The sequence below is a fragment of the Gymnogyps californianus genome, chromosome 7 (assembly GCF_018139145.2).
Source record: "Gymnogyps californianus isolate 813 chromosome 7, ASM1813914v2, whole genome shotgun sequence".
Lineage (NCBI taxonomy): Eukaryota > Metazoa > Chordata > Aves > Accipitriformes > Cathartidae > Gymnogyps > Gymnogyps californianus.
In genome coordinates, this window is record NC_059477.1 from 41,577,645 (window position 1) to 41,598,691 (window position 21,047).

At 38.5% G+C, this 21,047-nt stretch overlaps 1 protein-coding gene across 2 annotated transcripts in view; it reads left to right on the forward strand.

The window, feature by feature from the left end:
- MBD5 (methyl-CpG binding domain protein 5) overlaps positions 1-21,047 on the forward strand; it is a 147,141-nt gene that overhangs the window by 111,721 nt on the left and 14,373 nt on the right. For both annotated transcript variants that reach the window (XM_050899575.1, XM_050899577.1), the window contains 3 exons: positions 14,286-15,314; positions 16,979-17,190; positions 18,947-20,155. In XM_050899575.1, coding sequence (XP_050755532.1) covers positions 14,286-15,314; positions 16,979-17,190; positions 18,947-20,155 — 2,450 coding nt within the window. The remainder of the gene's footprint in view (positions 1-14,285; positions 15,315-16,978; positions 17,191-18,946; positions 20,156-21,047) is intronic.

The following is a 21,047-nucleotide window of genomic DNA, read 5'->3' on the forward strand; positions in this document are numbered from 1 at the left end:
CTTTGTACTCTCTTCTGAACAGCACAAAGGTCTGGTTTTGCCTTAGGAGCTTGCTTCCCTGTTCCACTAAGCGTACTACAAAATCCCTTTAGCAGGAACTCTTTGGGTTTCCACCTCTGTTGAATTCAATGGGGACCACTGGTCTTTGGTTTTTGAATTGTCACTGTCCACACAGCTGAAGAAAGCTGTGAAGTTATTGCAGCATTGCACTACGTTAACTTGCCCTCCAGAGAACAGAAGAGACTGAATGTTATGTGAGATAAGAGCCTGTGTGCCAACGGTTACCATCAAGAAGCTGAGCAGTAGTAGCTCACCCCGTGTGGGATAAGGATTGAAAAGGTTCAAGATTAACTTTTATGTAATGTAAAAATTCTGTTATCAATAACGTGTTGCTTAAGGAGTATTAAAGTGGGCTTCTAAGAACGAGAATCCAAGGTCATCCCCACGCAGGATCATCTTGTTCCTGCTCCATCACTTTGACCCAGCCTTATGCTATAGCCGTGCCCTGCTTTGCTGTGGTGGCAGCTGGGACCACTCGTGAAGGCTGCCTTCGGCTTGATGGGACGGCTTGTCGGCGTTCCTGTGGTAGTTAATCAGAGCCTTTGCTTGTAGTGCTAGTCCTTGTCTTCAGGCAAGCTGAATTTCTTCCTCAGAAGACGAATGCAACAGAACAAATCTGTGCATGTGTCAGAGCCCCATGAAGAAAGGTTTCAACATAAACGGCCAATTCAGTTCTCATCAATATAGGAATAGTAATATGTATATAATCCCACCTGGGAACTTCTGTTCTGCTGTGGTATTTCTACAGAATGGTATTTCTAATACCCTGGAGATAGCTGATAGAATTACAGCAATATAATTGTAGGGCCTTAAACTAACACTTTTTTTGTTATCTAGATGATAAATGGTAGTTCTGTGTAGGCAAAGACTAGAAAGATTTGAGTATGTTCTGTTCCTCACTACTGAAGGGATTTGTTTCTTTCATTTTGATGCTTGCAAATACACACAACCTGCGTTTAATTAATTTATTAATATCCGTGATGGCTAGAAGCCTAGAGACCTGTTTTCTTCTTTAAGATGAAATTTCAGATTCTGTTATCTTTGTGTTTTTCCCAGGGGCAAGGCCCTAAAACTGTGCATAAACCTTCATCCAGCCTCCTGCCTGAGTCATCACAGCAGCATGGGGCTCAGGCGTAAGATTTATATCTAATCCATAGCCTGTGAAAATCCAGACAGCGGCGTTTTGTTGTATTTGCAGGAGCATGGAAGCGTTCTTTCCGTGAAACAAGTGTGAAATGTTGAGTATTTTGCATTAATAATAACCTTTAAAAATAACAGCGGTCTGCATTCAGTTATGTAGGCAAAACTGATAAGAGGTATATTGTGAATTATTCTGTACAGAGGCACAGAGAGTTGTTAGTTTTGGTGGACGGAGCTGAGCAGTGTCAAACATGCCGTGTGAACCGTGCTTTTGAGAGCAGTTTAGCTGAGTAAGATGTCTTCAGGAAACTCTTGTGTTCATATTTGAGTTTGTGGCTTGCTTTTTTTTTTTTTTTTTTGCTTTGTTTTTAAGGATTTTAATTGCTAAATCTGTTTTCTGTTTCTGTGCCAGCATTCAGAATAGCAACTAATCAGAAAATAGTTCCTGAGAGAAAAAATACTGAGAATCACCACAATTAGATAGCTGGTTATTGCCTAAGCTTTTAATTATATTTTAACCACATGGACCAAGTTTTATTATTCTAGCTTTTGTTTTCTTCTTCTGCAGATAATATCTTTAGTTTCCAGGTAATTTTCAGTATGAGTGTGACGGAATTAAAAATTAATAAATGCAAAACTAAAAAATTCTATTTATGCAGTAGAAAGCTTTTGCAGTTTTCCAAGTTTGAGCCCTTGAAAACAAGTTATGCTCAATTAATTTTTATTAACAATTTCAGTCTCTCAGTTATATAGTATTTGGGTTACAAACGCTGTTTAATAACATCTGTCTTACAGGAAGAGCTAGCAGCGGGTTTGTATAGATTATTTAGGGCTATTCCTTTGAAAAGAGTCCATTTTCTGCCAGGTTACTGGGTTCTAGACTCATTTTTTCTAATGAGTGGTGTTAATATTTCTGTTAACCTTTGACGCTGTATTCCTCATTAATCAAGCCCTGATACAAGCTGAAGGTAGAATCCAGTTTGGCAGCTTTAAGATTTATTCATTAAGCCACTTCGCCTCTCTTTGGATTTCTCTGTTCTTTTTGTAAAATGGGACTGCGTCACTGTGTGATATATTTTATTGTAGAGTCTGGTTCATTTTTTTTTTTCTTGCTGCTAGCATGTGCCATTAGTCCAGAAGTTCACAGTGTAGAAAATCTGCGTGTGAGTGTTGAACATTCAACATGCAAATCCTGCTAAGAATGCAACATGCATAAATTATGAGAGAGATGAAAACAAGTGAAAAATATTTGGGAATAAAAGCTATATACAGCTGGTAAGGGAAATCAAGGGAACTAATATAATAACTGTAACAAATAGAAATAAAGATGATAAGTTGTCTCAAATATCAGAACATCAGAAATGTGAGAAACTCTAGGTCTAGAAGTTTAGTAGTGATAAATAAAGGGCAGATTTGGCAAACAAAGGCTATATCCCTTCCGTAGGCTCAGAACAGTAATTTTTACTGGTGAAATTTACAGAATAGAAAATAGTAAAATATAATTAAATAGGGACGAGCACACAGGACCAATACCAATCAGTGAGGAGCTTCTATCCCACTCAAACAGAATTTATTTTGATACAGCCAAGTACAATGTAATATAATTGGGAATGGAACATTGCCTTGGAAAACAGTGACTCGAAGGGTTTTAGGAGACTTTGATTTAATAGACTTAATGCAAACTGTCAGATCAGTGATGTTGCAAAAAAAAAACCCCAAAAAACCCAACAACAACAAAAACATAGAAAGAGAAGCTGGGTGGATCCTTGGAAGCATAAAAATAGGAGTATGCAGTGGAACTAGGGATGCTCCTGGCTCTGTGTATAGTTGAGAAAACCAGAGTTAGGATGTGGCGTTCTGGCTAGCGGTCGCTCCTCATGAAAGGTACAGAAATACCAGAAATTTCAAGGAGGGCACCAAAATTGATGTGGGTGGTCGTCGATCAGAGCTCGGGATGTAAGCCCTGGAGGCAATGTCTGTACCCTCTTTTACAGCAGATCCTGAAGTCAGGCTCACCTCCCACACTGTGAGCTTGTCAGCAGACCAGATGCCAGGGAGTCGAGCTGGATGCGAGGTATTCCAGCACTTGGGAATTCCCTGGAATCTGCTCTTTCAAAGAAGTAGCCAAGGAATAGTATCTCTTCCTACAAGTGTTTATTCTTGGGCACTATCTGAAAAGGTGGAGGGCTGAATTATTTTTACCTTGTTGGCAGACATTCGCTGACAACTTCCGTGGCTGAAAGCTGGTACATTCAGCATCAAAGAAACGAGTGGTTTCTTTTTTGTGAGAATACTAAATGTTGAAATACTCTAGCAGAGGACATGTTGAGTATATGAACAGAAAGAGTCTTAAAGAAATTTCACAACTCAATCGTTCTGAATGATGGTGGTGGTTGCTTCTGACCTTAGCATCTGCTCAGCTCAGTTCCCCTCTTGCTGCCCTCCCGTACTGACCTTTGGGTGGGATGGAGAACTGCGCTGCTTTCACACTCACGGCTTAGAATACTTATACATCTGTCTTAAACATTATAATGTAACCTCATTATCAGAATTTCATCCCCATGTAACCTAAAGGACTCGGGAAAGACTTTTTCCTGCCAAACTGACAGTTGGCTAGAGCTAGTCAAAGTGGAGCGATCAGGGATTGTCTTCTTGCAGATCAAATATCTTGTTGAGAATCAGATTACAGCTCAGAGAAAAATTATTTTCAAATCAGACCAGCCTTTGGTTTTTTTCTTCTTCAGTGGCATGGGAGGGGACAGGTCCCAGTTCTCTGCCATTTGTAATGTTTTGTTTCCTCTTGCTTTTTGCCTCTAGCACAAAGCTGTGTCTCCTGAGGAGTGAATTGCTTTAGTGTAACTAAAGGATTTGTCCTTATTCTAGGTGAAAAATACTGATGAAAAGTATTGCTTCAGATTTTAATTTGTGAACCTTTTTTTCTTTGTAGTTTGGGGTAAGTATTCTCCCTTACCTTCTGGGAGAGCTGTGAATGTAAATGCTTTAGATGGGAAGAAATGATGCTGCAGTCACGTCCGTATTTTGATGATGTGAGGAACCTAAAGCATAAAGGGTTACATGAATAAAAGGTTAAATGTACTGTTGGATGTAGTGGTAGTTACCAACATAATGTAGGCCCTTGCTTCTCTGAAAATGGTCTTTCCTGTGCATCAAAGAAGATGGAGTATTTTAGAATATATCACATTAAATATGTACAAAGTGGCATATTCTAGTATGTGAGTCTCTGGATTTGCTCCCCAAAATTACTTTTATATATCATCGAATTACAAAATCAGTAGAACTTTTTGACTTTAAATTCAGAAGAATATCTGGCTGGCATCCTTTATGGGGCTTGTTATGTCTGCGAAAAGTTTCTTATTAAACTGAAATAATCCCTAGACAGGATGCCAACCAGCTACTCTTCTAATTATAAAGCCAGTTGAAGTGTTCTATTGATTTTGGGTTTCGGCGTTTATATAAATGTACAGAGAGACTTTTCTCTGGTGGGGGGTTGGGGTGTGATGATAAGGAGTCACTGTTATTTAAATCTGGAACTACTTTTCAACGTTCTACCCTACTTTCCCTTGTTATTATTTTGGGGAGAAAAAAGTGATTATTTTTCTGTTCAAATGAGAACTGTAAAGAATGGGGAAGATGTTCTCCATGAAGAATAAGGTTTCCAGGTATGAGACGTGTATGGTAGGTCAGGTCTGCTCCCTACCCTGCAACTGAAATGAATATTCTCATTTATTTGCTCTTTTTAACTCTTGATAGAAGATTTACGCACAAAACCATTCTCATTCTCTGAACATAAAGGAATTACTGACTTAGTAGGCATCAGCAATCGTATTAGGTAAAACTTAATTGTTAACATGATAGACTTTTATACAGTCAGTGTAAACATACTTGCTACCATGAGGTTTACAATAGAGGAAAAATTTGGAAGTGGAATAGATTTTTCTTTTCAAATTACCTCTATTTACGAATGTTTATTGTTAGCAAGTGCTAGCAAATTGGAAAAACTTAGGAATCAGCTCAATCTCTAGTTAATTAACTCGGTTCTTTAGTACAGGGAGCTGGAATGAGTAAGCTTCTAATTTTAGTAGAAGTGGAGAAAGGAAATGTAGGAATAATTTATTTATAGCTGTATCAGACATGTTATGCTGGTTGAGGTTTGGTGAGTGAAGATCAGAAATGGTAATATTAACTGAGCGCTGGCTTGTCGAGGGTTATGACGGGATCACGTACCGCTTCTCCCGCGTCCTGGGGCACGTGCTCCACGTGCGAGGCTCTTTCGCGAAAGGCGTGCAGTTACGTAGACCTCAACATTCCTACTACATCCTTCATCCTTGTCTTTGAACTTGATACCGTCAATGTATTTTAGCTGTACTCCAACCTCACCTGCTGTTTGGGTGCCCTTCAGGCACTGCCGTACCCAGTTTGTGAATCACAGTGGCGTTACCTCTGAGATAAATACCAAGATTAAAAGTTCAGCTCTGCTGAGCTCCGCTTACCGAGCACGTCGCTTGCTTAGACACACAGCTTGGGTTTTTCTTGTGTTGTTTTGTTTCTTGTAATTCGAATTTGCTGGTAACTCACAGCCTTTTAGTTAACCAGACTCTTATCTGGTTAGTGTTTTAACTGCCATGCATTTTTCTAGGAATTTATATTAATAAAAGTTAGAGGATTTGTAAAAAATAATAATAAAATAATGCAGAAAGGTGAGTCTTATTTTATTAAAGATAAAATTGTGAAGAAAAACTGAATTAATTACATGAGATTTCCCATACATATTTAGCTCTCGCCATCTTCTGAAAATATTCGTAAGCAGAACCAGCGGGCAACTCCAAAACTTGCTAGAGGGTGGAGTGGGGACTATTGAAAGAAATAATGCTTTTTATTAAATTTTTAGTTTCCCAAATTTGCAATAAAATCTTTTACCTCATCTGCAATGCATGTCCCACAACTGTGAATGGGGGAATGATACAGGACGAGATCAGACTAAGTGCCAAGGCTGAGAAAATACAGAAAGACTATTCCTTGATTTGTATGCTGTTGTCTTGACAGTTTTTTACTAGAAGACTGCTTCTGCTTTCTGTTAACAGCTAAGCACATAAGAATAGTTTTCCCAAAGTCATTTTAAAAACAGCAGTGATGGTAAAATGCAGAAGTCGGAAGAGAAAGGGGCAAGGAGAAGAGCCAAGACCAAAATTCAGTCAGGTATTTAAAAAAAAAAAAGCCTAATTTTAAGCATTTCTGTTGTCCTAGAAACTGCTTTGGGTTTTTTGCCCTTCCCCCAAAATTTTGACAGACTCATTCTTGGCTAAGTCACTTTTCAGAAGATGCAGAGACTGCATGCTGTAGTCCTCAGTGATTTTCATCCTTAAAATAATCTGTTAAAGCAGGAGTTTGAAAAACACTATTAAGAATGGGGCCAACATTACAGCTGTTTTGTTGTAAGTAAAAAAAAAACATGATCATGCAGCGTTATGCCATCGGTAGTCATAGTAATATGCTCAGCTGCTACGGTGATAAGCGTGATATTATGGATAGGCAGTTAAACCTGTTTCACAGAAGAGCACATTCTGTGCGGGCAAAGTATTGTATATGAGGGGAGCTCACGGTTTTAACTGGTTCTGCTGGGCTGAGAAGGATGTTTTATTTATTGGTCCGCTGTTCATGATTTCTCTGTTGTCTCAAGGGAGTGCGCGATCTCGATAAGGAGAACAACTGACAGTAGTTTGCGGTTAACTGCTGAATTATGGTTTGTTCGGAATTGAAAACATTATAATAAATGTGATACCAGATAAATATCTTAAATGTTTTCCATTCCAAAAAGAAAACGGAGACTATAATTATAAGAATGTATAGCCCTTGGTTCTAAGTTTACAGGTAAGTGATGGAGTATGTAGTTAAAGCAAGAACATGTTGTCTCAAATTTTTAAGTAATACGAGGTCGTATCATTTCCATCAGCGATTATACTTCCGTGAAAGTTAAGCCTCTTAAAATCGCTAATTTAACAATATTGCCACTGATGCAAACTATGTGTTCCTGTCTCAAAGTTGATATTAATTCTTATTTCATATTAGTGTTGCAGTAGCTTCTGGAGGCCTCGAGCATGGATTGGGGACCCTATGCGGTAGAAGTTGCACAAACCAGTTGAGATACAGTAGTAATTACAATGCCTAAGCGATCTCTTTTACTTTCACACCTTCATAACCTCAGGGTAAGGCATGCAGTGGAACTTTCCTCTCTCCACTCTCGCTGGATCTTTTTGAAAGGATCGTGCAGATTTCTTCTGCAAGAACTACTGAGTTTTACCCTAGGAGAGGATGGAAGTGGTGGAGGGTTTAGCAAGAAGCTCATTACGTGACCAAGGAGTTAAATGTGAGTTTCTGACAAGGGTTTCAAAAACTTGAAATGTTCTACATTAACAAAGCAATAAAGAAAATATCAAATATAAAGTAAAGCTAGCTGCATATTTATTGAATATGCAGAAAAGTAAGACTTGAGAAAGTGGTTTCTATAACATTTATTTGTTCTCAACTCTTAAAATGTTTTAGGTGTTAATGGCTAATGAGCAAGTTCTGCACTTTTAGTTTCCTGAGTACTTAGTACACCTGTTTTATCGGTTATTTTTAGTCTACAAATTCCAGCAACGTACTGTTGAGACTATTGAAAGAATACATAATGGATAGTTTCTTACAGAGAAATGTGTTGTAAAATACTATTTGCATTATCATTTTCTAATTGGTATACTGTAACTGCAATTTTTTAGGAAAATACATATATAGTTAATGTTCCTTTCTTTGGTAGAAACGCTTTTAGCATCTCTGAAGACTACAATAGTTTGCTTTTGGTTTGAATTGTCTGGTTTATAAGGAAGCTGAGCATTATTCACAGTATGTGAAGTCATTACTGTTCCTACATATTTTTATGCAGACACAATTCTTCTTCCGCTGCAGAAATGATATATGGCTTTTGACTCTTTTCTTTTGTTTAGTTTGAATTCAATAGCTCATAACTTCTCTTTCTGAGGATAGCCATTGAAGCTTGCTGTACAAGTCTTCATATTGTTCAAATCTTAATATTGTTTTAAAACTGGGACTCAAAACAAGATAGACCTCTGACTATATCCTACCATCCCAATAGCATATGTGTACCTATGTGTTCCTGTCTTTTCATTGTAGGACAATGCTGAGATATTAATGATAAATGTTGTCCACTGTAATTTCTTTAAGTGAGCAGGGAGAGTGAATCTTCTCGAGCACAAACTGATTTCATAATACCCATTATTTTATTGCATCTGTTTAAGAATACCTGTCCAGCAATACTTTAAAAAAAGGAACACAGATAAAATCCACACAGGAAAATAAACCTGCTTTGAAAAGAAAACAAAATAAAAATGCTCATAAATAAAATACTATAGCCCACAAAGTAATAATTTTAAAAATATATATCCTATTCAATTTCCATTTATTTACTCTCAAAATATTTATTTGACCCTCTAAGAGAACAATAGATCTACTTCTTCAGCATTCTGGGTATTTCTTCTTCTCACTGCATTACAAAGACAGTTCCTTTTTCTCAACAACTGGCAAAAGATCTTTTGGCAGACGTCTCTGTCTGCAGGAGCTGAAAGCCAGCATTTGTCTTAGGCTTTTATGGCTTTTAGTCTAACTCCTTTATCTTTTTTTCATTCTACTTTTACTCTTAAGAGCTTTTGATTATTAAGGACTGTTGTTTACTGAGCTAACACGTATGATGCCTTGGGTTTCCAGGGTTCAAAATACCATGTTTTTATGAAACTTGGAATCCAACTTGTGATTTCCTTTTAGCTTTCAACCCCCATTTGCGTTTCTCGTCAAAAGCCAGGACACTAACGCACTGTCGAAACTCTTTGGTGCTGCGGTGCATCTTCTTTTCTTCTGGCTGTCATCCTTCTCCAGGCCTGAACGAAATGCAAGCGGCCAGAATTGCAGTCCTGTTTTCCTCACAGCACTGCTGGCCAAGACAGCTTGTTTGCGTAGGGATCCTTTTTCAGCTGACATCCACCATCTGGTTTCCACTGTCATCCTGCCCTCTTTGAAAATTCTAGTAAATACAAGGTATGGGTCTAGATATCACTTTGAATAAAAGACAGACCTCAAAGGACATCCAGAGCCAGTTCTAGATCGCCGCTGCTGTGCTTTGGTGCTACTGCCTGATTCGAAAGGACAGGCCCTTAATAGGACTTTTCTTCTCTTGTACTCGCATTGTAGCTTATACCGTTGCTTTGGTGAGGCATGTTACGTTTTTCCATGCAACTCTTCACATCTTCACGCTGCCGACGCCGGACATCACTTTCTTCTCATTGCACCTCCTCTCCTCGTGAGTCAAAAAGACAGGACTGCTCACCTTCGTCCTGGATCTTGGAGATTTCAGTTTGAAACTGGGGAAGGACAGTTCGGAGGGCTCTCTGAGGGCTCTCATGGTCCTCCCAGAGGAAGATGGCTGTCTGCACCTTGTTGATGCAGCGCTATCAATCACAATTAAGGAAATTATACATGTTTTATAAAGGGGGAAAAAAAAATTCAGATTTTGTCTTTTGGATTGGGGCCAAACATTCAAAAGATGTCTAGCAGCGCTATATTTTAATGAAAATGGGTGCGCATGCATTTCTTCATCTGGAATATTGACTTGTTGGAGATGGTATTTTGGAAGAGATCCAGAAATCATATTCAGGCAATTCAGTCTGTTGCTGGAGATAGATTTGTCCCAGAATGCAGTTGTAAATATTGTATTAGCTACTACCCATTTCAGGACTTTTCTACACCAATTCCTACTGTGTCTTTCTGTGAGGCAGGTTTAACAGAAGCTGGGGGGGATATTTGCCTGTGTTTTCTTTTCCTGCTGAAGTCTGGCTGCTCATCGCCTCTTCAACTCCCAAACTTCTCAAGTCTGGATTGAAATAAGGACACATTTTCTTCCTCCTACTCAGAATCCATCAAGATTTTTTTTTTCCGCCAGTAGCAATTAATTAATTGCCTAATTAATCTGGAGAAAGGGCAAGTGTTGAATGCACTCTAGACCTCTCAGGTTAGATCTCCAGAAGAGGTGTTTGACAGGGGTTAGAAAACAGAGCAGTGTTTGACAAAAACCTAGCAACAATTTTACAAGTTTGAGATTTGCTTCACACCAAATACTCTTCGATGTGGTCATTTACCTGAGCGGAATGGAAAATAGGATCATAAATAAATTAGAAACAGAGATTAGGTCCACTTGAAAATACCGAAATTAGGTTTTATATTCATGAGAGCTCTATATATAGAAGAGTTTCCTCATGTCTGAATTAAAAATCTATCCATGTGCTGCTTAACATATTGAATACAATTTCTACTAGCAAAGGAAGCCTTTCTTAGCTACCGAGGAAAAAGCTTGTATATCTGTCTTTCCACTATTGCGGGAGTAAAGAGTTCCCAAAAAAATACTGCCTGAAACGAACTCATGCCTTAGAAAGTCCAGTATATCAGACTATTCCTGCAGGTCAGGCTAAGCTGATGGTAGCCTGTTTTTATCGACATGACAGTAAGATTTTATGTGGAAGGTCATTTACAAGTGGGAGGAATAGCCATCTGAAGATGTTCGGGTATTGCCTGGCCATCTTAAACTAGATTACAACTAGAGAGACTCACGTTAAGCGTGTCTCAAAGTGCAGTGACAGTTTTGGTTCAGTGAGCAATTTTTCAACCAACGTTATTTAAGAGGCCCTATGTATTTTTAAGTATGGTAGGCATCCATTTGGGTGGTACAGCTGATTCTTCTGTTAAAACCATATAGGAATGACTTTGTAATGGAATTTCTTAAATCTGTAGTTTGGTCTTTGGGACTTTTCCTAATATTTAAGTCCTTGAAGTGTCAGTTCTGGATACTGATTTAAACAAAACAAAACAATTTGAAAATTTCCTTTTCTGTGAGCAAACAGGTACCTGATAGTTAATAATGCGTATCGCTGTGGGCTCTGTAACGTACTGATCCGTTACAAGCCTGGCATGAGAGTTTGAAAGTATTATAAGTAGATGTGTTTTCTTTTCTCCGGTGAAACAAAAAGAATTTGCTTTTAGCCACAAAGATTGTAAAGACTTTTCTATTACTTTTCTAAAAATGCCATGTAAAATATTTCAGAGATTAGTGAAAAAAAACGAAGATGTGCAGTTATATTTTAGTTTAGGTTCTCTGGGATTTGTGTGATTGAATTCGAGTAGCCAGAGTTTACAGTTGTGTGATAAATAGTAAACATACATGTTGAATTTAATTTTATGTTATGCCGCTCATTTGTATGAACTATGTTTTACTATTGGCTTATTTACAAAAATAGCAAAATACTCGAAAGTGCACACACATGAAAAAAATCTTTCTAATGTGTCGTCTCAGTAGGTCGCGTACACCTTGATGTGTAAACACGTGCTCGGGAGAATCTTTCTTTTTTCTGTTGTGTTCCGTTTTGGGGAGACATTGCCAGAGGCTTCTTGTCTCCAGAATTAGGTGACCAGTAGTAGGACAGAAGAGTTGGCAGCAAACGACCTCACTTGCCATAGCTGTGGTTTTCATTCATCTGCACCAATAGGTTTGCCGTTGCTGTCTTCATCTCAGTTTTGAATAATTTCTGAGCAACTTGTCTCATTAGCAGCTTTTCATTGACTTTTATTGGGAAGGCGTCTATAATTTGGAAGTCTATATTTCTGAGCTAGAAAGCCGGGGAGGGCATGGGTGCCAGTTTCTCAGTGTATATGAGGCCTTTGCCAGGCCTGGGGGTGTCAAGATAGAGAGCATTTGCTATTCCTGCCTAATCTGAAAGGTTAAACACAAAACTGTAAGTGGAAATCCAACGGGACATGTATTTTCAGTGCATGGTTGGGTTTTTGTTCCTGAAGTGCATATCTGTTTTTTTGTTCCAAACTGCTGCCTAGAGAAATGTACTTGTCATGAAACTGCTTTTATTGCTTTGTTAACATATTTCTCATCACAGCAGAATAGGATATCCTCTGCTTTATGATTACAGTTTGTTCTTACTTTATCTTTTGTTAATTTATTATTTAATTTCTGTACTGAAATGTGATAATGGTACCTGGGAGAGAGGGCGTGATCTTTCTTCTCATGAATTCAATGCAGTGTCTCAGGTACTGTGTTAATTTTGTACCTTTTTGAGTTGTCATAACGTTACGGTACTTGAAAAATGGTATTTTAAGTTAAAATGATGTAAAGATTTGATTCTGTTGTTACCAGTTAACAGCATAGTTGCACATCCCTTTTCAAATAGTATTTGTTCAGAAAAATGATAATTGATACTTTCTGGTAATCAATACATTCTGATCTCGGTCACATAAGCTATATTTGCAGGGCAGTTGAGAATGGAAAATGATTTTATTGCATTGTCCCGGTTTCGGCTGGGATAGATAGAGTTAACTCTCTTCTTAGTAGCTGGTACAGTGCTGTGTTTTGGATTGAGTGTGAGAATGATGTTGATAACACTCTGATGTTTTAGTTGTTGCTAAGTAGCGCTTATCTTAAGCCAAGGATTTTTCAGTTTCCCATGCTCTGCCAGCAAGCAGGTGGGCAAGGAGCTGGGAGGGAGCACGGCCAGGGCAGCTGACCTGAACTAGCCAAAGGGATATTCCATACCATAGAACATCATGCCCAGTATATAAACTGGGGGGAGTTGGCCGGGAGGGGCTGATCGCTGCTCTGGCATCAGTCAGCGGGTGGTGAGCAATTGCATTGTGCGTCACTGGTTTGGGGTTTTTTTTTTCCTTTTTTTCCCCCTCTTCTTTTTTTTGTTATATTCCTTTCCATTACTATTATTATTATTATATTCATTATTATTATTGTTGTTGTTGTTGTTAGTATTATATTTTACTTTAGTTATTAAACCGTTCTTATCTCAACCCATGAGTTTTACCTTCTTTCCCCATTCTCCTCCCCATCCCACTGGGAGCAGGGGGGAGTGAGGGAGCGGCTGCGCAGTGCTTAGCTGCTGGCTGGGGTTAAACCACAACATGCATCAAAACCATAGTTAAATGCAGTTATAATTATACAGTTGTATATACATGCAGTATATAATTTTAATACATATTTTTAATGTTTGTTCTCCAGTGAATCACAATGAATAAAGTAGAAAGGCATAGTTCAAGGCAATTTCACTTGCTTTAATTATCCTAGTCTCCTCTCATATGTTTTTTGTGTATGACCACTGTCAAGTCAAGACTCTGCCTTAAGTGAAAGACAATGAATAATTTATTTTATACTTCACCTTTGGTAAAGGGGTATAAAGATAACCAAAGAAACTTTATTATTCTCTCACTCTTTCTGTGTAACCCCCTCACAGTAAATCTACCCAGTTGGTCTTTCTTTTCATGCCAAGTGATGGATATGACTAGACCACCCCAATTTACAATTTTTTTCTTTATAAATTGTTGGGGGGTTTTGAATGCTAACCTACCTTGACCATAATGTATTTTGCTCATTAGATTTTATCATGGGCATCATCATGACATGTAATCGTCATCATTGTGTTTTTTCTTCAGGAGTCCAAAATAGTGCTTTAAATAATAATTCTCCAAAACCCCATTAATGGTATACAGCTGGAAACAGAAGAGCACAAGGTTCACATCTACATTTAGATCATGTACTCACAGTCTTTCACCCAACGTCATTCATGTCTCCCATTGATCCTTCTTCCTAGTAGTTAATTTCATACTGGTCCACGACTAACTATATTAAGTTATGGTTGCTTTTAGGTTTATGCTAATCAAAATATGTGATGAATGAAATCCTGTTATATCCCCACTCAAAGAAATGTAAGGGAAATACAAGTGTATGGTTAAATAATTTCCGATGAGATGTGGCACAGCACGTAGTGTCTGAAGCAGCTGATGGCAGATTCATTCATATTTAAAAAGTACTCAAGTCTGGATGCTCAAAACATTTTCTTTCCTGTGCATGGGTATCAAACATTACTGTTTCGGATTAACCTAGTTACTTTACAACTTTGACGATTGTCTCCCGACAGGCAGTATACTATTAATAGTTTTGTTCTTTTGCGTTGCAGGGGGTTCAGGACCATCATCATCAATAGCCATAGCTGGCACCAGCCAACCTGCCATCACAAAGACAACATCTGTGCTTCAAGATGGTGTTATAGTCACTACTGCAGCTGGAAACCCACTTCAGAGCCAGCTGCCCATTGGGAGCGATTTCTCTTTTGCTGGCCATGAACACTCGCTTCATTTTCCGCAGAACAGCTCTTCAAACAACAATCTTCCACATTCTTTGAATCAAAACCTCCTCAATTCTCTACCTATCTCTTTGCCAGTGAATCAGCAACATCTCCTAAACCAGAATCTATTAAATATACTCCAGCCTTCAGCAGGAGAAGGCAAGTCTGAGGTCAACCTCAACCCTTTAGGTTTTCTCAACCCGAATGTAAATGCTGCTTTAGCTTTTCTCTCCAGTGACGTGGATGGGCAGGTATTACAACCTGTTCATTTTCAGCTTCTAGCAACCCTCCTTCAGAACCAAGCCCAAGCAGCTGCCATGCTTCCCCTACCATCTTTCAATCTGACCATCTCAGATTTGTTGCAACAGCAAAATAACCCTTTACCCTCAGTAACACAGATGACAGCCCCACCTGACCATTTGCCAAGCAATCAGTCAGAAAGCAACAGGGTGGAGACCCTTTTAACCAACCCCCTGGGCAACCCTATACCAAGCTTTTCAGGCACTGACACTACTTCTAACCCCCTGCTCCTCCCCGCTGTCTCTGGGGCCTCAGCATTAATGGCCTTGAATCCCCAGCTGGTGGGAGGTGTCCTGAACTCTGCATCGGGCAACACCGCTAATCATCCAGAGGTTTCCATAGCCACCTCCTCCCAAGCAACCACTACCACAACCACTACATCATCAGCAGTGGCAGCACTGTCTGTCTCAACCCTGGGTGGTGGGACAGCAGTGGTGTCAATGGCAGAAACATTGCTGAACATATCTAATAATGCTGGGAATACATCTGGTCCAGCTAAACTCAACAATAACTCTGTGGTGCCACAGCTACTTAACCCTCTACTGGGGACAGGTCTGCTTGGTAAGTTCAATTTCTTCACAGATATAAAAGGAAAAAAAAAAGGAAGAGGGTTGGGGAGGGGGACTTTCGGATTCTAGTTTCTATTTTTAAAGACTCCACTTTATCATACTTCTTTTTTTGTAAGGCTTTTGTATGTTACAGCTTGTTTATTTCTATTGAGAAAAACATAACTGTTATTGTAAGAAATTTGAAATACATTCGAATTTAATTCAGTAACATTTCATACTGGTTTTGGAAATTATTTTATATTCCATTCTTAATTCCGATGCCACCTAGACCTACTATACACACCTTAAAATTCTGTAAGCAATTGGACTTGTTTCATTTTTCAAGTAGTAAAAGCACAGGTGCGTCTCTGGGATGCAGTGTTTCATTTCAAGTGCGTGTGGCATCACAGGGTTAGTACGAGTAGCTGTGCAGTAGATGAAAAATGGCCAAGTGCATTTTTCCAAATGAATCAAAAGTGCCAAAACCGTAAGCACGCGCCCCGTAAAGTAATCCGTAAAGCACTCGAAGTAGGTTCTTGCACAAGTTCAAAGAGGAAGATTGCCCTTCGAGCCCTTTATTGTGTATTTGTATTTTCTCATTTCTCTGGTTTTGTTACTTGAGCTTGTAGTTTAGAAACCCAGGGTATCTCACTTGGCAAACACCTACATCCCTAAACAAGTGATTAAAAAGCCCTTAAATACAAGTTTTTTCTCCTGTGCCTTTTGATGATTTTTACCAAGAATATGTAATATAGTTAGTACTCCTCTGTTGTTTGGACCACATAATCTAATAAATAGACTAGGAGGAGGAATTAAATAGTGGCAACGAGCTGATAAGTATTTTAATGTAATACCTCATACTTACCTACTAAATGGCTATCGTGAACTCAACCCTACTTTACATTTTCCATGTAAAATAAGACTAACCAGTGATTCTGCAAATGGAAATTTTAAGAAAAACATGAGCTTTGAATTAAAAACCAAAAAAACCACCTAGGAAATGGATACATTTTTAAGCTTTCTTATTTCATAAAGTCAGGTTCAACAGCATGTTTATTTTACTAGAACTATAATTTTCATGTAAAGTGAGATTTTCGTGTCATACAAAACGCTAATACAGTTGTTTCTCTAGAACGTAAAAAAAAAATTGTTTAGAGTGTTGGCTGACATGTCCATGCACCAAAAAGCCTTTGCTCATTTGCAGTTAGCTCATGTTATTTTGTCATAGTTAATGAAAAACTAGTTTTGTTGGGGTTTTTAAATTATTTTCTCTTTCTCTCTCTGTCTCCCCTCTTCCTCCTCTCCCTCACCACCCCAGTACTGTTTGAAGCAGTCACTCTTTGGAAACTAAGAGTAAGATTCCAAGACACCGAATATCATAGAAGCTCATTCTGCCATACTTGGCTGGGTACCGTTCCAAAGGCAAAGACAGTCATGTCAGAAACCTTTAGAAAGAGTCCAGATAGATGTGACATGCAAAAGAAGCAATACTGAAGAAATAAAGGAATAAAGAGTAGGAGACACGTGCCTTGAGGACCATTCCGTAGAAGACTGAAGGGAAAAAGTGTTGTTTTACAGAGGCATTTGCTTAGCAGTCAGTTAAAATATGAGTCAAGGAAATTCCTCCTGACTGTTGAAGACTATACTGACTTATGTTTCCCTGTGTTTGAATTACAGGTGACATGTCATCTATAAACACTACTTTGAATAACCATCAGCTGAGTCATCTCCAGTCGCTATTAAACAACAATCAGATGTTTCCTTCAAATCAGCAGCAACAGCACCTTCTCCAGGGGTATCAGAACATGCAGGGCTTTCAAGGCCAGCCCCCAATTCCTGGCCCAGCTAACAACCCAAACCCCATGGCATGTCTGTTCCAAAATTTCCAGGTAGAAAGCAAAATGAAATCAATATTCAAACAAATGTACAACTCTCAGTAGGTAAAATTATATCCTCCATAGTTTGATTTTTTTTTTGCTGAGCGATTAAGACAATGTGATACATGCAAGTGCTTGCCTCTTTCAGTAGGTCTTGGATTTTGCAAATCAGTAACATTCATTACTGAAATTTTATACCTTCTTCCTTAGAAATTGGGTATAGTTTCTTTGGAAAGAGTTATGCTGCACATATTGAAAAAAATATGCTATGTGTGTTCTGACAATTACTATACATTTTTAGCAAAACTATTTTCCATTCCGCAGAAATGATCATAAATTCCCGTTCAGATCACTCTGACAATTCAGTGGTGAGAAATAGATATTGATACCACTTCACAGTAATTAGAAACTCAATAAATGATTATAGGGGACCGTGTGTACCAGTCCTCTTACATTCCCACTGAAATTGAATGGAAGAGCTAGCTGTGATGTGGATTGTATAGACTGAAGAAAACAGGCATTAGAATGTATATACAATGACAAACTGTGCAAAAATGATACCTCCCTGCTATCCGCCTAAACAGACAATTCTTCAGAATGCAAGTTGAACTATTAAACTAACATACTGACAGGAAGCGTAGCAACCAAAATAGGTAATAAAACCAGAGTTAAAATGTGTATTTATTATTATTCAGTATTACTGTGGTTGCTGCAGAACTCAAGACGTGAAGACAGAAGCATGCAGATAGTGCCAGAAAGTGCTTTTACCCTTTAAGAAGGAAAAAGAGGACGTGTCATTTTCTCAGTGTAGATGTTGCACTGCTATTGCAAAATCACAGTCCTCTAACTGCCTATTACCTCTCTCTGGTTTTGTATGAATTTTGGTAGCTTTATCTCAGTATTTTTTGCTTCAGAGTCTCAGTTATATAAATAGTAATGGTAAGTATTTAAAGGAGCTTTTGGAAATATTTTACCCTTGTTTTTTACAGTTTTTTGTTACAGCACTATTATTGACATCATCTTCACTGCCTACGTATGTGACAAGAAATATAAAAAGCACAGTTACTGTAATCTGAAGGTTACAGTTTACTGTGGCAGTGCCTGACATTACAGCTGCAATGCAAAGGGATGCAGGCATGGTTTACAAGGGACTGAAGTAAAAAGAGATCCCACGAGAGAAGCACATAACCGAAAGGGAAAAAATAGAAATGTTAGCCAATTCCAAAAGGACAGTGATGGCCTACATTCCAGAAATTGAATGAGGAGCATACAAGGAGCCCAGAAGAACGGTTGGTAGGGAGGAAAGAAGCAAAATTAGGGTCTGGGAAGGAGCGAAAGAGAATAGATGAGAACAGAAATACTGACCTTCGTGGAGTTGTTTAGGGCTCGAGAGAAAAAAGGAGGGTGCTGTACTTCAATCAGAAGGGGAAATCCCTGAAAAGACTCTGAAAGAGATGATAATGTAGTCTCAGCAGTGCATGGTAGGTTGTATCATTTCATGCAAGACGTCTGTTTTGATCCACGAGGCAAAGTCGAAGAGCCAGTGTTTTTGTTTTCCTCTAAATTATGCTTTTTTTTGTCTTCTCTCTAGCTTGTTCAGCATTAAACTTCGTAACTGATGTATCACCAAAATAAAATTATGTACTGTAACAAACAGTCGCCCTGGCCACCATCCCCATTTTTTTTATTAAATTGAAACAAAGTTTGTCTATTGAAATGGAACTTTAGGCAGAATAGCAATTTCCATCTTCTTCTCTACTTTTTCCAGGTGAGAATGCAGGAAGATGCTGCTGTCCTAAACAAAAGAATGATCACTCAAATGGGAATGGCACCAGTTCCTGAGAGCTCCAACACTATGCTTCCTCCTTTCCAAGAAACATCTTGTGATTTGCAGCAAAGAACTGAACCATCTCTTGGACAACAGGCAAAGGATAACCTCAATGTCGCTGCTCAGGGTGATACATCGGTGGACGCTATCTACAAAGCAGTTGTAGATGCTGCAAGCAAAGGAATGCAAGTAGTAATCACCACTGCCGTTAGCAGTACAACACAAATGAGTTCCATTCCAGCTTTGAGTGCCATGAGTGCCTTCACAGCCTCAATTGGTGACCCATTAAATCTTTCTAGCGCTGTCAGTGCAGTAATCCATGGAAGAAACATTGCCGTTTCTGATCATGAAGGTAGGATAAGGAACACTAGAGGAACACGAATACTGAAGAATTCAGAGCACGGTAAAAATTCAAGTGAAGGGGATGGGTATGAATATTACAAATCAACAAGTTGTAACACACCCAAAAAACAGTGGGAAGGGGAGCAAAGTCCTGTCAGTGAGATAAATAGATGGAAATGCGATGAGTTTCTAGACCACTCTACCCATATCCATAGTAGTCCTTGTCACGAAAGGCCCAATAACATCTCCACACTGCCATTATTACAAGGCGAGCAGCATCAGATACTGTTATCACAGCGAAACTGTCAAAGTGATAAAATGTTGGAGGAGAATTTCAGGTATAACAATTACAAAAGAACTATGATGAGTTTTAAGGAAAGACTGGAGAACACTGTGGAACGATGTGCACACATAAACGGAAATAGGCCTCAGCAGAACAGAGGATTTGGGGAGTTGCTGAACACTTCTAAACAAGACCTGATTCTGGAAGAGCAATCTCCAAGTTCCTCAAATAGCTTGGAAAGTTCGTTAGTTAAAGACTATATCCATTACAATGGAGATTTTAATGCCAAAAGCATTAATGGGTGTGTGCCTAGCCCTTCAGATGCTAAAAGCATCAGTAGTGAAGATGACCTAAGGAACCCAGATTCCCCTTCTTCAAATGAGCTGATACATTACAGGCCGAGGACGTTTAATGTTGGCGACTTGGTCTGGGGCCAAATCAAAGGACTGACTTCATGGCCTGGGAAACTAGTAAGAGAAGAAGAAGTTCACAATTCATGTCAACAAAACGCTGAGGAGGGGAAGGTATATTTATATATATATGCACATATCTATCTATCTCTATACACATGTACATATGCCCATACAAATGTTTATCAAAACGATCTCGGTCCATTCTTTATTTTATTCTTTGTCTCTTATTTTAGTAGTACAAATTGCTTTTTTTCATAACTATAGCTTGCAGAACTGAATTTTTCCCATAGTTATCTAATGAGAAACTTCTGCCAATGCCATGAAACAGATTATATTTTGGCCTGATTATGCTTTGCTAACTAATTTGTGCACAAAAGACTTGCTACACAAAAAATGTTGTTAACAAAGAATTGTTTAACTTACATTGTGTGTTTAGTCGAACTTCTGGCTGTGTCCAAAGAAACTGATACGGAGATATCTAAAAGTGTTGAAAACTGCAAAAAGGAAAAGCGATCTAGTCACATTGAGGAGTCTGTAAAAGTAAAAGCTTGCTGATTGACACATACACTCGTTAAGAGGAAATGCATGTGCATTTTCACCTTGAAAGGAGGTTTTGACCGTCTTTTAATAGTGAGGAAAGCGTTCCAATTTGCTCTTTCATACTAAAATCCATTTTTTTTGTGTCGACAAATCATGCTTGTTGGGGAATATACCGAAAATACAGTTATCAAGGAGTTATTGGTTATTTTATTATGATAAATATTTCAAATTCTGGTCTCCGCTACTTGCATAACATTATATTTTTGTAGTTCTTATAAAAATATTTATATATGGAACATGTGAAATATTTTAAGTGCCCTTTTATAAAATGCAAATTTTAAAAATATGTAGGCAGAAAGGAAAGATCTAATGAAATAACATTTTACCTCTGACATAAAGAAATCAAACCACTTAAAAATTATGTCTTTTTTCCCCATATACCCGCCTCCTCCATTGCACGACA